The 15,205-nt window shown below is 50.9% G+C and overlaps 2 protein-coding genes across 2 annotated transcripts; both read left to right on the top strand.

Annotated features, from left to right (window-relative positions):
• Window positions 1-2,986: 2,986 nt before the first annotated feature.
• On the top strand, window positions 2,987-3,753 carry BDP81DRAFT_157244 (uncharacterized protein). Its single transcript, XM_060581966.1, has 3 exons — window positions 2,987-3,317; window positions 3,492-3,570; window positions 3,622-3,753. The coding sequence occupies exons 1-3, from the start codon at window positions 3,070-3,072 to the stop codon at window positions 3,634-3,636; spliced, it is 342 nt and encodes a 113-aa protein (XP_060448637.1). The 5' UTR covers window positions 2,987-3,069; the 3' UTR covers window positions 3,637-3,753.
• Window positions 3,754-4,020: 267 nt separating this feature from the next.
• Window positions 4,021-5,475, top strand: BDP81DRAFT_311828 (methyltransferase domain-containing protein; the record flags this gene model as incomplete). The annotated part of the gene is made up of 4 exons (XM_060583754.1): window positions 4,021-4,300; window positions 4,547-4,576; window positions 4,710-4,920; window positions 5,007-5,475. The coding sequence occupies 4 exons, from the start codon at window positions 4,021-4,023 to the stop codon at window positions 5,473-5,475; spliced, it is 990 nt and encodes a 329-aa protein (XP_060448636.1).
• Window positions 5,476-15,205: the final 9,730 nt, after the last annotated feature.

The raw sequence follows: 15,205 nt of genomic DNA, 5'->3' as shown, positions 1-15,205 counted from the left end.
ATCCCGTTGGGTCGGCGGGCCCCTACACGTTCCGTTACAGTACGGGATGATGTCCTGAGCAGCAGTCCTAGGTCATCGTTGCGCGGCCTGAGTCTTGAAGGACTTCCCTCCGACGATAGTCCGCCTAGCAAGCAGGTCAATGGACGTTCCGCAGGAGAGTTCCCCATCAGCAGCTCCAGTTGCCCCTCTTCACTACAGAACATGTCGACATTCATTGGCATCTCGACTGGCCACGCCTCATCATGTGCTTTTCAGAGTCTTTCTGTGTCTCCTCTTTCCCGTTGCTATCTCGCCCTATCTCCTGTCCCTATCTCCTGTCCCTCTCTCTTTCTCTCTCTCTCTCTCGGTCTGCCTCCCGAGTGTTGACACTGCGCATACACGAAGCACATGCAGATTCATGTCCAGTCCCCATTATGCCACAATGTAGACTCTCCGCTCATTACGCATGCATCGTCTTGGCTCACATCCGTATGCCTACCAGAGTAAGAATGCTCTGTACGGATACAGAACACTGCGGCTGCTATGGATATTTCTCCACTCGGTGACGGCTATCGCTGAGATACAACATGCGGTTCCGGTTCGAAAATGAGCCCTACTGCCGCACATCATCGCCCGTCTCATCAAGGGTTTTGACGGCTCCTGACTCGCCCATCTATCATGGCACCCCGTGGCACCCCGTGGCACCACGGCACCACGGCACCGCGGCCATGGTCGCAGCCCTAAGGCAAGCCACGTCTGCCAGCGCACAGCACATTGGGATTGTTTCTCTCAGAGCTGCATTTCGGCGACCTCGCAAGGACGAGAGGACCCAGAAGTGCTCGCAAGAAACCCCCATCTTCTTCCTCGATCTTCATAGCCTAAGAGCAATTCCGACGTTGTCTCGACTCTTGGGGTAGTACCTGTCGCAAAAAAAAAAAGTCACCTTACCTTGACCTCAACTTGCCTTGCACCCCTCCACTTCAACTACGACCTCACCGAATCCTACTCCCAGAGTGTCTAGTTCCCCCCCCCCCTCTGTCCCCTCCTTTGAACCCTTTTCCCATCTTCCCCTCACGGCGTTCAACTTTTTTCGCCTTTCCTTTGATCTTGGCCTATTCTATCCCATCCCGCGCTGCACGAGCAGACGGATAGGAGAACCGCCGTGAAGCGCCGTCCGTCGTATGCAGAAAGTCAATGAGCTGATGTTGTGACAGACCATGTGCTCTCCCACATGGGGCCACGTTCGTTGCTCTTCTTCCCGCCGTGCCTCCTGTCTGTCCCGCTGCTGTATTCATGGAGTACCTAATGTATCCGTACGCGCTGTGCTTGTGCTACCTACGCACGCAAAGGCAGGGTGATGCCAATATTGGTGCAAAACAGACGTGCTTCCACCCCAAATCCCTGACTCGAGCCAATCATAAGCCCATCACGACGCCTTCGTTCCTCATTCCCGGGTCCCCACGTCTTCAGGTCTGACCCGACAGCTTGTTTTGAAGGATTCTTTCCCCTCCCCTCCGACGCCGATGCCCTTACCCTCTCCCGCTGCGCACCACTGATGTGCGCAGCCACCCCACTGACAGTGGTCAGGTCTGTATATTGTACCCTGCCTGTTTCGTTCCTTGCCCAGCCCGTCGTATCTGGACGGGAGACACACACACACACCAGTCACCCCAGGCCCCAAAGCCCCCCCCCCCAGGGGCCAGATTGATGGGCGTTAGGCACAGTCGAGGGAACAGTAGGCGGCTGACGAGCTAGCCAGATTCGAGGCGTCTTGCCTACGGGTAGCTCACTAGAGCTGTCGAGACTGTCTTGTCTGCGCAGTAGGCATGGTAAGCTTGCTTGGTGCCAAACATCGCCAAGGACTGGTTACACACTCCTTGAGCATCCCTCATCTTCATCTTCATCTTCGTGTTTATCGTCGTCGTGAACCTGTAAAGCCATCAAAGATGATGGCTATTCAGTCGTCAGGTCGCTGCCATCAAAGACCCTGGCCTGCAGAGAACCACAGCCCGGGTATCGAGCGGGAAAGCATTACCCGCCCCTGCACGTATAAGTCATCCAAGCCTTGCTGTAGCATTCAAGTATCGAAGCAGAGCGCAAGTGCCACTTCTACCTACTTGTACCTGGGCGAAGCAGTGTACATTGGCCTCGACCGCTCATGTACCTTTCCTTCCCTGCCTTATTTGCCTACTGCGGTACTTAGTGTATCCGTAGGTTCACTTCCATACTTCCTGAGAGAGCAAGAGAGGGCCACAGCAACCCGTGCAGGGACGCGGAGCAGCAAGACCTGGACCTTGCCAGTCGTCGTCCTTACTCAATACCCTAGCACACTACTCGAGCATCCATGCTCTCCTTCAAGTCTACATACATTCTGCTTGCTGCCTGCCTCTCACTGTCCCTTGCCTTTGGACCACTGACACCAAACACATACATAATCGCTCCCTTTTCACCTTTGTTTTCGCCATCGTCTTCTTCAACGTTGCCATACTGTCGGGCCCTCGAGATTCTCCACGTCATCGTCTGCCAACCCAGGATTCCTTCTGCGACTTCTCCCGCGACCTTCACTCCCAGTCCCGCTCGATCGGCCGGGAGGTTTGTCGAGTTACCGATCAACTGTCAAGACAAGACCAGTCGAAGGATTCGAGATACCTACCAGGGTCGACAACCTCTTTCCCCCGCACAGGGCATTCGGCGAACAACCCGATCTCACCACATTCCGCTTCGTCGAATCGTCGCTGCTCACACCCTAGCCACGACGAAGACGACGACGGCCGAGAACACAAAGTCTTGTCGCGTCACCGCTCTTCTAGACGGACGCTAGTCGACGGTCGAAGTTTGCTAGACAGGTTGCAGGTTACATAGCTCTACACACGAACGAAGCCTGATCCCCCACCCCTGATACCAAAAGGTCATCCACAAACACCATCTCATTCTCAGCCTGTCCGCCATCCGCCGCCTCCTCTGGTACCGGGCTCCTTCAGCTACCTTGACGGTACGTACCTTGGCGACTTTATTAGTCTATGGGATGACCCCCTTCTCGTTTCCCCCCGTCGTCGAAGTCATTCAGTTTCTGAGGCACCTTCACGGGCCATGTCAAAGTCGATGCCGAGCCGTCCAAACCACCATACCCTTTCTCTCTTAACACCAGGCCAGTGCCGTCGCAAGACATGCCAGAATTCCCCCGAACAAACAGTTGTTAAATCGAACCCTGGTCCCCCTTCCATCCTTCTCTTCGCTGCTCGCGTCCGCGATTTATCTCGTCCCGAACAAAGCGCACGCACACCACCCCCAAATAACCCTCTCCCGTTGTCTCGGGTCCCTCCTTGCCATCCGCTCCAGTAGAGTTTTTTTTTTTTTTTTATCCTTTTTATTTTTCCCCCTCCCAGTACCTATCCTTCTCTTCTCCAAGACAAAAGCAGCGCAAAGCTTGCTTTCCCATCATTCGTTCTCGCCTCCCCGCTCCCACACCTCCAAACAGATCGACGTTTTCGTCCAACATCTTCCCTATCCAGATCATTCTATCCACAAGCGGCTCGACCGCTTCCCACGCCGCTTCGGGACTTTTCTGATCTGACGGTTGGAAACAGACAAGCCTGGCTGCCAATCAGGGACGTCATCGCCGGCATTTTGGTCTTGGTGGAGGGGTCCCTGATTTGAATCTTTCATCCCTGGGAAGCTTTCTGACGTTGAGAAAGCCAAGGTTTAGATTTGGATCGCTTCGCATTGCCATTGTGCATCGCCGTCAACTTCTCGACAATTTGGACGCCTGTCGCAGAAGACCTTTCTCCACGCCCGCCGACAGTGGACTTCGTGTGCGCTTGGCTTCGGCAGGTCGACTTGACTGGTATCTGTTGGGTACGAACGGCACCAAGCAGATCATTCTCGTCCACAATGAATTCGCCGCCAAATTCATTACGCGAAGAACAACTGAGAGACCTCTTGGTGAAGTCCGCTCGCGGTCCGCCTACAGACCAAGAACCGCCCGAAAAGCGGCTTACACTCGGCGGCCCCCCTTCTCCGGCAACCTCAGGCCCGGCCGTCATGTCACCGCCCGGTTCCACCGATACAACTATCACTGTCGGTTCTCATAATGGCGATGAGTACGATACCGAAAGCTTGACCGACAGTGTGAGAGAGCACATGTACGAGAACCGACTGCGATACCACGCCTACCGCGCAGGACGTTATGCATTTCCCAATGATGTCATTGAGCAAGACCGCGACGAGATGAAGCACATCATCAGCATAGAGCTGAGTGGGAGGTACTTCTATTCCCCTGTCGATGACCTAATGGCAAGAGGCGCTGAAGTTCTGGATCTGGGTATGTGAGAGCTTTTTATGTGAGGCACCATGGTGGTGACGTACTTGAGATCATCGTGGCGATTGGTTATCGCCACGTAATGCTGTCTTCATGCAATAAACATCAAGACGTGGTTCCATGATACGTCGGCGTTGCTCAGAGCGACACCAGAATCTTGCGACGTCACCACCTAGCCGCTTTTTTTTTTTTTTTTTTACATGTTGACATATTCATTGAAACACATTTGGTTAACATTTTTCTTCGCAGGTACTGGTCCCGGTCACTGGCCTATTGAACGTGAGTCTTCTGTCCACAAACACGCTCTCTCTCCTCCCCGTCATATAGTTTCTTTCAATCACGGATCTTTCCACACCATTGCCGGTATCACTCCTGTCGTGGAAGGCGGTATAACTTACCTGTGACCCCGTAGTCGCCGATATGCATCCCAACTCTACATTTCTCGGCATCGATCTTTCTCCGATTCAGCCGAGTGAAGTCCCACCCAACTGTCACTTCATGGTCGACGATATCGAACACGAAAATGGATGGGATCTAGAAGAAGAGTACTTTGATTTCATCCATCTGCGACATACCCTGCACTCTATCCGCGACCGTAACGACCTCATGCAAAGGGCTTATAGGTAAACTAAACATCTCATGTCCCATGCCCCCTTCCAAGCAACCGATCGAACGATGGTCCCTTCAGACAGAGACTAAACTCTACCAGGCACCTCAAACCCGGCGGTTGGTTCGAGATACAAGAACTCGAGTTCTTTCCCTTATGCGACGACCAGTCCTGTCCAGATGGAGATGGCTACGGTTTCCGGGTTTTCACGCAGTACCTCGACGCGGGATTGAGGGTACTTGGATCAGAAATGCATGGGATTCGCGTCGCCGCTGATGAGATGCGGGCCGCTGGATTTGAGAATGTGGAAGAGGACAGGAGGAAATGTCCCATCGGCGACTGGCCAGCAAGGCCTGAGCTGCGCGAGTGTGGTATATTGATGCGGGAAACTATCTTGGAAGGCCTCAAGGGCCTTGCGACACGGCCTTTCAGAGCCCTTGGATGGACTGAGATACAGATCGAGATGTTCCTATTGGACGTACGGTCACACGTCAAGGAAAGGGACTTCCACTCCTATCTCAACCACAGGACAGTTTATGGCAGGAAACCGCTCGACTCGCCGAAGCCTTGAGTGGCGAAATTACGAAAGAAAAAGATCGGATGACACGAAGGAATACCGACGACACGAAACGAGCGAGGCGACGAGTACGAATGAGATCACCGCATACCGATAAAGGCGATGTAGGGGGGGGGGGTTTTTTTTTTTTTCAGATTTGGCTTTTTGATTTTCCCGGGACTGGACGCTTCCTTTTCCCACATTGTACGTGCTTTGGTGTACCTGGGGCACTGCATCAAAGGGTCCGGCTGGCAGGCTGGCATCATTATCATTATCATCATGACAACAACGGCACTGCATCGGTTTTGGGGTCTTCCGGTGGACTCGGAGGTCTACGGACAGCGGGAGGTGGCTACGGCTTTGGCATGCCGTCATCATATTTGGGCTGCAGCGGGCGATGGGGAGTTTTTTGTCGATTTTCTACGTTTAAGAAGTCATGAAATTATGATGTGAGGACCATGACGGCCTCCTTGACTACATCTGTTTTTCAGAGGCCGGGTGTATCTTACCGGTTCATCCCGTCATATTGGAGTAGTCCGCCCACGAGGGTTCATGGAGAAATCCCCCGGGTTCGGACGAATATTGCGGTGGTATGTCTATATTACCTAGGAAAATAAATACCTTACAAATTCTCTCATCCATGAGGGATTACTTCTACCTTCTACTCCTTAGCAATCTAATTCTCCAAATCCTGAGTGTGCTGCATCAAATCAAGTTTTGAGTCGCTAGAAGAGCAATATTACATTTCAAGAAGCAGAGGCATCAAATGAGAGTGTTGCTAAGTCTAGGATATATCAAGTAAGGATTAATTATCACAAATGTTGGTTTTGCGGACGGTGTTGTATATGCCCTCGATAGAACATTGTACTAACTAATGTATGTCTTTAACCAAGGCTTGAACAACCGACCAGGCTATTTTCGGGTTATTCGATCGAGCTGCTTTCTTGTCAGTTTGAGCAATGAAGTTATTCGCAAAGTACATGTACCATGCACGGCGATCCGTGCAGGGGGTAGGATTGACTAACTACAACCTGACATCTTTCTTCGTAGTATATACGTACCAGCATAACGAGAGTTGACATGCCTATTGATGCTGTTGGGATTTCGATTAGTCTACTAAAGTAGTTGCGCATTCTTGAGTAGTTGGCTAAGTGGACAATTAAGATTTGATATTTCAAGCAGCCTTTCTATCCTGGACTCTGTTGTGATATGTTTATCAGAGATCCATGTTCTGAATATTGATGTCTGCTCGTTGGCCGTTGCGATGGTAATAAGCCCGTAGACGATATGAACTATGAGTACCAGGGTTGTTTTGAGTACCAGAGTTGTTTTCTACATGGATTCAGTTCCATGTCTTTGACCAAGGAAGACTGGAAATGAGCTGGGCTTCTGGGCAATTAATGGCCGAAGAATATAGAAACCTGCATGCGAGAAAAGATCACACAATCGGAATGCGTCTTACGATTGTCTTTCACAAAATCCGTGTAGATCATTGCTTTTCGACTCTAACCCCCTTATTTGATCTTGCATTCCTGCTTGAAGTCGAAGATTGTTGTGATGACCCTCATTTGATAGCATAAAATTGTGAATGGCTGCAGTTTGTCAGATATATCTTCTTGTATCCCCCTCTTGCGCTGGAGAAAGACTTGACGATTCTGAATCTTTACTCCCGACGATACAGCCTGCTCTAAACTCATCTATCATACCCCTGGCGATTGCTCAAGTGGATGACAAAATGATATATCGCTCAGTAATAGAAGTTGAGTTCTAAGTTGATAGCACCAAGGCTATCATCAAGATTATTTTTACTCTTCACTTTTATTATTTCACACTCTCTCTATGAGTTAATTAAGCTCTATACGTTAGATTCCAGTAAGAACATACTCGAATTGGCAGGAAAGCACTTGTCCGATGTTGGATGAACATCATACGCTCTTGTCACCCGCTTGGTGCTCTGGCTTGGGACATGGATCACCGAGTTAACAAGCTCTGCATAACTTGAAGCCACTGGCTTACCTTAAGAAGTAGCATAAATCCATCGAACAGACTTAACATCAGTTGCGAATAAAGCAGGCTGGGGAACTTTCACTTAGTACATGGCAAAGTGTCAACGCTCTAACTTGAAACTCATAAGTTCTACGCTGAGGTTTTGTCAATAAATTCAGCAGTCTACTTGCAAAGCTCCCACTCCACTCAACTCGCTCGACTTACTCTTTATATATGCTGTCTTTCTCTCTGAAAACTTTACAGCATTATCTCATGTCGAGAATCTGCAGTGACAGGACATACGTAGACTTCACATATCATGGAACTGTATGTTGATTATTTGAAGTCGACAAAGACCGTGGTGTCTTGGGGTTATATGCAACTATAACCCATGACTGAGGTAGATGATAATGTGCTGAGGAGGTTGGCGAAGTGTTATGGCTATGGCGGCATAAGTTCGATAGACGAGCCGGAGTAATCCGGGGGTGCAGCAAAGTCTGGCCACGATGCCTTCAACCAACTCAGAAAAAGCAGCAAGGTACCTATCCATACTTTACCCTGCTATCAGAAACTTCTAAGTTAGCATTCATCCTATGATTACCGATACTTACTCCTTTCTTCCCTTCTTTCCAGAAAACCCTCTCAGTGGGTCTCCGCAGGGCACCTTGACGGGCAGGGCACATCATGCAAGCGGATCGAATGTTTGCCAAGGATGCGACGGAGCCCAAGCTTCAATAAAGTTCCGGCACTCTATACTTCAGACTTTGGGTAATAGAGCCCCTTCCTTCCCCTGAGATTTTGAGAGATATGGAGCGCTTTTGTTGAACGGACGAGTCATGCATTATTCGCGACCCTTCGAGTCAATGCACGCAGCCGCATTTTCAGTCTGTAAAGGGGCAACAGAGTCCGAATTACAATCAGTTTCTCTTTGACAGTAGCCACTATTGAATGGATAAGGGCTTTTGTATTGATTGCACTGCTTCGCATCTGCCCCGTTCTTGGTCAAAGAGTTTTCTGACCTGTGTTCCTTCGAATGCAAAATGGCGATGACAATCTCTAGATTCCTATCATGACCATTGCTCGCTTGGAACCGAGATCCGAATAACCAGTTGCCGAGCATTTGGTGATCAGCAATTCCTATCAGGAATCTGTCTATAAACGCATGTATTTGTGGTCCACTCGGATGAATCATAAGTATGGATTGGTCTACAGGATATCAAGTAGATCTACACAATTTCCGTTGGAAGGGGAAACATGTGGTGCTTATCATTCTGCTCTCAATTACGCCAAAGGAAAGTCTCGAAGAACCAAACCTTAGTAACACGCAAGAGGGATTATTGCGTTACGTCGATTTGAAGTTTGGATTCTTAGAAACTAGAGACCGCTTCGAAGGTCTCATGGTGGATTTCAAATTGAAAAAAAAGAAAAAAAAAAAGAAAAAAAAAAAAAAGCGCCTCGCGGATATTAAAGACTGCTAGCGACGTCCCCAGACAAAACAGATATTCTGATTCTGGCCCGTATTGCTCTTATTGGCTTAGGCTTGACTGTAAGGCAAGCAACCTAACATTCTCTACTCTGTCATCTGATTTCAGTAACACACGTATTCGAGGCTGGTATGCAAAACCATGTGAAACAGACATGTACTCGGTTGACTCACTCTGAAGCCATGACGGCAATGAAAGTGGGTTGAGCACGTGTCAGGTGTCCAGAGCTGCTAAAGATGGGTTTGTGGATGATATCATGAGACCAGACTGGTCTGGGCCGCTCAACTCCACGCAGAACAAATGGATGAGGGTGTGACCAAATGGCAAAATCCAAACTCAACAATCAGCATTCACCCGCACTTCTGTTATCTTGTTCAAAGGATGATCGATACGAGTTGGTAGGGAAGGCGCTAATAGTCTAGTCAATGATAATCGAGCGTTGGATTGGATGCCGATGACATGTTTCTGCAGCTACGGAGTAGTAGAACCATACATCACGTACTACTTGCGCTCAGACAGACGTCTCGCTTACCCCGGTTACATCATGGAAACTCTCTCCACAGATCAGGGTACTCGTTGAGATGTCAAAACGGCTAGTCCGTGTGTTAGCACTATCTCATGGTTGCATCGAGTGATATGTCATCCATCTCTAGGGCTGGGATCTTGCTTCTAAACTGGCGATGACTCTTCGAGATCTAAGAATGTTTGCTTGATGCTACGAAGGATTCACTGCAGCTTCGCACACTAATCAAGTGCTGCACGTCAGAGCCGTGCAGCTGATAGCCTGATAGACTGAAGACAGAGCCTCTCATATCACGTATATCCGAAGCCAATGATCGACTGGAGTCATTTGGATATATTTCAAGGCCAAGGTCTAGATCTCAAATTCGCTGAGTAACGGACATGACCTGTCGTCAGTCGTGACTTTACCCCATGTTGCTTTAAACTTTGATTGAAGCTATGAAGGAAAAGAAGGGTTCAAATCGCAATCCTGGCGTGTTCGTCTCATGGCATCTCACAGCCTCATAGAGACAATGAGCGTGATTCAAGGTGGACACAATGCCGGGTGGGCCGGCAAACAATGGACAGACCATCATCCCCAGACTTTCCAAGGGCGGGGTGATCTGGCGTTGTCGACGAGGTAGTTCCCTCCAATAGGGTTCGCCGTCTTAGAGTGCAGATGATCTTCACTTCCCGGGGCAGCGCAATTAATACGAGGAAAACTTTAGTGCCCGGATGGAGGAGCTAGGATCATGAGAGAAAACCTCCCAGATAAGAGAAAAGACAGAAGATGGTACGACCATACGAAGTGCCGTGAGTACGGGATACAAGGTAGCGTTTGTCGGTCGGTTGGCTACATGAGAGGGAGAGAGAGAGAGAGATAGATTGTTCTCGAGTTTCTCGAAATGATGTACGGTAAATCTTCAGCTCGTCATCACGGCTCCGACCTACCCGACGCAGTGTGTGCCATTCACGTCACACGTAGCCCTACTAGGAACGGTAAGGCTTGCAAATCAGAGTTTCAATAAGCAACTTGTAGGATTCAAGAAGCTCTCTCGACGAAGGATGACAGGCCACCACCACCCCGCGCAACCCGCGGTTTATCGGCATGCCCATCTGCTCCATTGTCTCGCGGGGGCGCCCACTCATAGTTCGTATCGTCTGAACGGCTTGCTGTGCTGGCAAAGAAACTCAGAATAGAATGAACCAGCAAAGAGCAAACAAGTCGTGGTTGGCCGTATTCCCGCCGCTGGGCTGATCTGGCTCGTCGGAGTCGCGCCTCTTGAGCAAGCTAATGCCTTCGTATATGCATATCGCACACAAGCGAAGCGGCAGTCTAACCCGCGATCTCAGTTGCTGGCCATGGGGGGGGGGTCGGGCGGTGAGTCAGCTCCCTGCCTTTTGGTCTCACAATACCAGGGCAGCTTGGCCAACCTCGTGGCCACATCACACACACTTCACGGCGGCACACACTCAGTCACACACATGCTGCTGCTGGGTGAAGATAAGGCATTGGTGCTGTACGCCCGCTTACCCGCCTGAAGCAACATCGCGCCCTGCAGGGTTGCGGCGCGCAGCGAATTTTCACGAGCAGAGGTCTCAAGGGAGCGTGGGAGGTAGGTGGGCCGCCCAGTGGGAGGGCAAAAAACCGAAAAGGGCTCGTTGCTCCTCGATTGCGACACGGAAGGATTGCGACCCTCGAGCCGAAAAGGCTCAAAGAGGCAACGTCAGTACGATGCCAAGGAGCCGCAACACGCCGCAACGTAGCACCAGGCCCCCGGGTAGCGGTACGGAATAGGGAAAGGAAAGATTGGAAGAGAAACGATTGAAGCACTTTATCTCTACCCTCACCGGAAAGCAATCAATAAAACAATATCGAGCCGAAGCTCTCATTGGAAGTTTCACCTTCGGCAGCGAGAGCCACGAAACACTCTCATCCCGCTTGAGCCTTGAAGGCCCATTCAAGCCATTTCGGGGTACGTCGAACGACTCGAACCATCAATGAACCAGCTCATGATGGACGCTAAGCCGCAGTTGCTCGCGCGGACGCTGGCGTTGCGTGCGCTCTACGGCCGCAAGGCTGCGCGATTGCGCGAGTCTTTTCTGGCATGATGGATAGATAGGGGAAACAATGACTTACGTATCTGGATACTAAAGATACTGTTACCTTGAAGATGACCGCCGGCGCCGTCGCAGAAACCAGAAGGCAGAAAATCCTTCCGAGGCTCCCGCTAGGCGATTCGTAGTTAGGAAGGGCTCGCGTCTGTGAGTCCGAGGTTCGGGCCTTTTTAGCTAGGCAGGCTCGCAATCCCACGTCCCGTAACTTGCAAGCCACCACCTCGCGGCCCGCCGGGGTGTTTTTATTTTTTATTTTTTTATGTGCTCTTGCAGTCTCTGTGCCTCTCTGCTGAGTAAGACCCACGTCACGTCTTTGGAGCGGCTGCTCGATAGTCTCTTTGCTGGCGGGCGGGTGTGGAGGTTTTTGGTCCTGGTATTCGGGGCGAAACCGTTGTGGAGATGACAAACAGTAGCTCGAACAGATTTCGGCGCTTCTTTGTGCCAGGCAGCAACTGCCATTCTCAAATGTTGAATGCCAAACGACGACCCGAGGCGACGGGAAGGAAAACGAGGTGGCGGCGTCAGGGCGTCTAGCAGTGCGGGTTGGGCTTGCCAAGTTGCCGTGGCTGTTGGAGTGACACTGACAACGAGAGCCGCAGTTCGTTCGTAAAGTAGTCGAGCTCGACGACAAAATTAATTGCCTGCTGGTGGCACCGTCCCGAAGGATATACCCGCACGTATGGAATGACTACGGTCATTTAGAGTGATGGTCGGGGCGCTTCCGCCGTTCCCGGGTGATTGGGTCCAATAATTCCTCGCAAAAATAGTAACAATATTGGGCAATAATACGGAAGTTTAGACGGTAATGGCGTATGCAAGTGCGAACTCTTTTCTGACAATACTCATCTCGACAATCGCGACACTATCACTGGGTACCGAAATGTTGGATGCGAGAATCTAAGCGCGCGCGCGCGAGAGAGAGAGAGAGAGAGAGAGAGAGAGAGAGAGAGAGAGAGAAGACCTTTTCCATATCCACGGTTCATTAGAGCTGAAGCCTGAACGTCGAATTTTCGTTGAGACAAGCCGCTGGTGGACACTAAAGCCGTAGAGCATCGAGATCTTCGGCATTCCGGTGACCGCGGGGCCCATCTGGTTCTTGGCGGGGAAGCTTTGACAAACTCCTTGCTTTGTGCTCAGCTCAGAGCCGCAGGGCGGCAAAGGGGGAGTACTCCGGAGGAGACAAAGGGAACCATTTCTCCGACAAAGCAAGACAAAGCAAAGCAGAGGAAAAAAACAGCCGTTGGAAACTCTAAAAAAAAAAAAAAAAAGGAGACGAAATAGGGGCTCAATTTTCTGGGCGTTGAAACGACAACGGATGAAAATATTTTTCCTCTCTCGACTCCATCAATTTGCTCTGCGACTTCGCCTACGCTATCGCACGGGTTGAGATGTGTCAGATTGATCGTGATTCCCGTCCAAAGGTTTCGAACCCATGGGCGAAGTTGGCGAACAACGCCAACGAGGGCCACACTGGCTCCAGTGTTTCCTGAACCTGGAGGCTAGGAGTGATGTGGTCCCAGCCCACCGGGACAAGGGGGGTGTGGTGTGGCACAAACGCAAGGTCAAGCGGTCTCGAATTCAGCCAGAATTGCTCGGCGGCGGCGGTCCTTTTGCTCCGTTTCGATAGTGGGCAGCCGAGGGACGCCACACACAGAGGAACGAGAGGAAGAAGCAGAGAAGAAAACAATGGGCACAGTCACTTAGCCACAGGGCCGGACAATTGTGCGAACTGTCGATACGGCGAGAGAAAAGTTGGCACAGCGAGTGAGAGAGCGAGACTGTGTAGTAAACGAGCCAATGGTAGACGCCACAAATCACACAAACAACGCTCTTCCCTGCCGTTCCGTCACCGATAACAGAGAGTATTTATAGCAACGATCACCACAGGGGACACGGATCGGGGTTGGGTGCTGAGAGGTGTGGTGCTGTCGTGCGACTGTCGCCTCAACGGCAGCTCGGATTCGGGCATTTTATGACGAGATTCAAATTTCTTTAGCTATTCGCAAATGTCTGTTGGTGCCGGTATTCAAAAGACGAAGCTGGAGGATTTGCTTTTCCCCCTGCGAACCACAATCGCTTTATCCGGGCTCATTTTGACCACTTTATGGGCTCATGCTGTGCGTTCCGGGCTGGCCGGGGGGAGATAGATGGTTCACCAAGATGCGTGAAAGTGTGGATGCGTCTTGCTCAGGGGCTTTTCTCCAAATTGGTGGCTGAGAGTGGGGGTCGTCGCGCGGCGGACATGCCGATATGCCGATATCCTTTTACACGAGGAGAGTCTACGGTGTCTACAGATTATGGAAACTTATTGTACTATGTGTATCCGTCGGGTATGTGCTAAGGTAGGTTATAGGGGAATACGACAGGCGAGGTTGAAAAGCTCGAACGTTGTGTGCCTGCTTTTAGGGGCCGGCGGGTGGCTTTCGAACCGTCCTCGCATCTGGATAGTCTGGATAGGCTGGATAAATCTGAATAGTCTGCATTAAATGGCTTGATCAATGATGACGGCGGCGGCGTATATGCAGGCCCGTGGCTGTGTCGATTGCACAAAAAACCGGCACTCCACTACCGGTCCGTATTTCTTCGCGCAGCCGCGTCATGCCAACTCTGGAATAGGGGCAGAAGGGGGGAGGGTGACTAAACAAGCTTCTGGTCACCTTGGCGAGAATTTGTTCACCAAGCACGATAGCCCTGCCAACGAGCTGCGAAACCTCCTGATTCCCCACTGTTCACCGACAGTTGCTTGTCTTATTGGATAGTTACTGGCAATTGGGCATACTGAAGAGAGAAAGTTGACAAACCTCTTCCAGGCTCTCCCAACCTCGCTGTTTGAGTTTCAGCTTGCAAGGACTGCCACTCCCGCGCGAGTCCGCCAACGGTTCGGACGGAATACGAGACATCAGACGAGGCACAGACACCCGCTGGCCGCCGTTGGCCTTTTCTCTGTGCACTATCCGCAGCCTCTATGCGCTAGAGGCGCTGGCTAATCTGCGCACTAAAGTATAACCGCCCTGTCATCGAGCTGGTCAGGGCAGCTCCTGGGAATGACAAAACGGTTGGCTTTGTCTCTTTTCCGTCGTTCGAGAAACTTTCCAAGAGAAGCTCGAGAAGCGACGGGCGAAAGGTAGAGACAGAGAGATAGGTATGCGGGCTTCAGGTATGATTTGCCCCATTCAGATAGTGATAGTGATAATGGCTTGACGGAACATGGAAAAAGGAAGGTGACTGATAACCTCATCGGCTACCTAGCCCAAACTGAGTTGTGCCGTTACAATGAAATGCTGGGTTGGCGTACGATAGTAAGGATACAGATACACACACAGTAAAGGAGAGAAAGGGCAAAGCCACAACGTTTCGCCACCCAAAGTACCGCTGCAGGCTTTCTCGAATCTGAGCCAATGCCGTGACGTCAAATTGCTGTTCTGTCCACTTCTTTTCTGACCGTCGACATTCGACAATTCGACAGGCCGAGCACAACATCCACAGATGGCACAACAGAATCACGCTCAGTCCGTCCCATGACTCCCATCCCCCATCCCCCATCCCCCATCCCATCCCATCACATCCCGGCGGCCGTGTTGTAACTTGTGGGACCATCTCCTGACTCGCTTGGCAGCTGTGTTCTCCTTATCGCAGTCTTCCCGAAAATTCTTTTC

The sequence above is a fragment of the Colletotrichum phormii genome (assembly GCF_030913505.1).
Source record: "Colletotrichum phormii strain CBS 102054 chromosome Unknown BDP81scaffold_4, whole genome shotgun sequence".
In the NCBI taxonomy this organism is placed as follows: Eukaryota; Fungi; Ascomycota; class Sordariomycetes; order Glomerellales; family Glomerellaceae; genus Colletotrichum; species Colletotrichum phormii.
The sequence above is the reverse complement of the archived record's forward strand: the minus strand, read 5'-3'. Positions and strand labels throughout refer to the sequence as shown.

Bases quoted from the DNA above. Each gene is read 5' to 3' on its own strand.
- BDP81DRAFT_157244 (XM_060581966.1), top strand. From the start codon at position 3,070: ATGTCAAAGTCGATGCCGAGCCGTCCAAACCACCATACCCTTTCTCTC. The intron at 3,318-3,491 runs GTAGAGTTTTTT...TTCCCTATCCAG, and splicing joins CCTCCTTGCCATCCGCTCCA to ATCATTCTATCCACAAGCGG.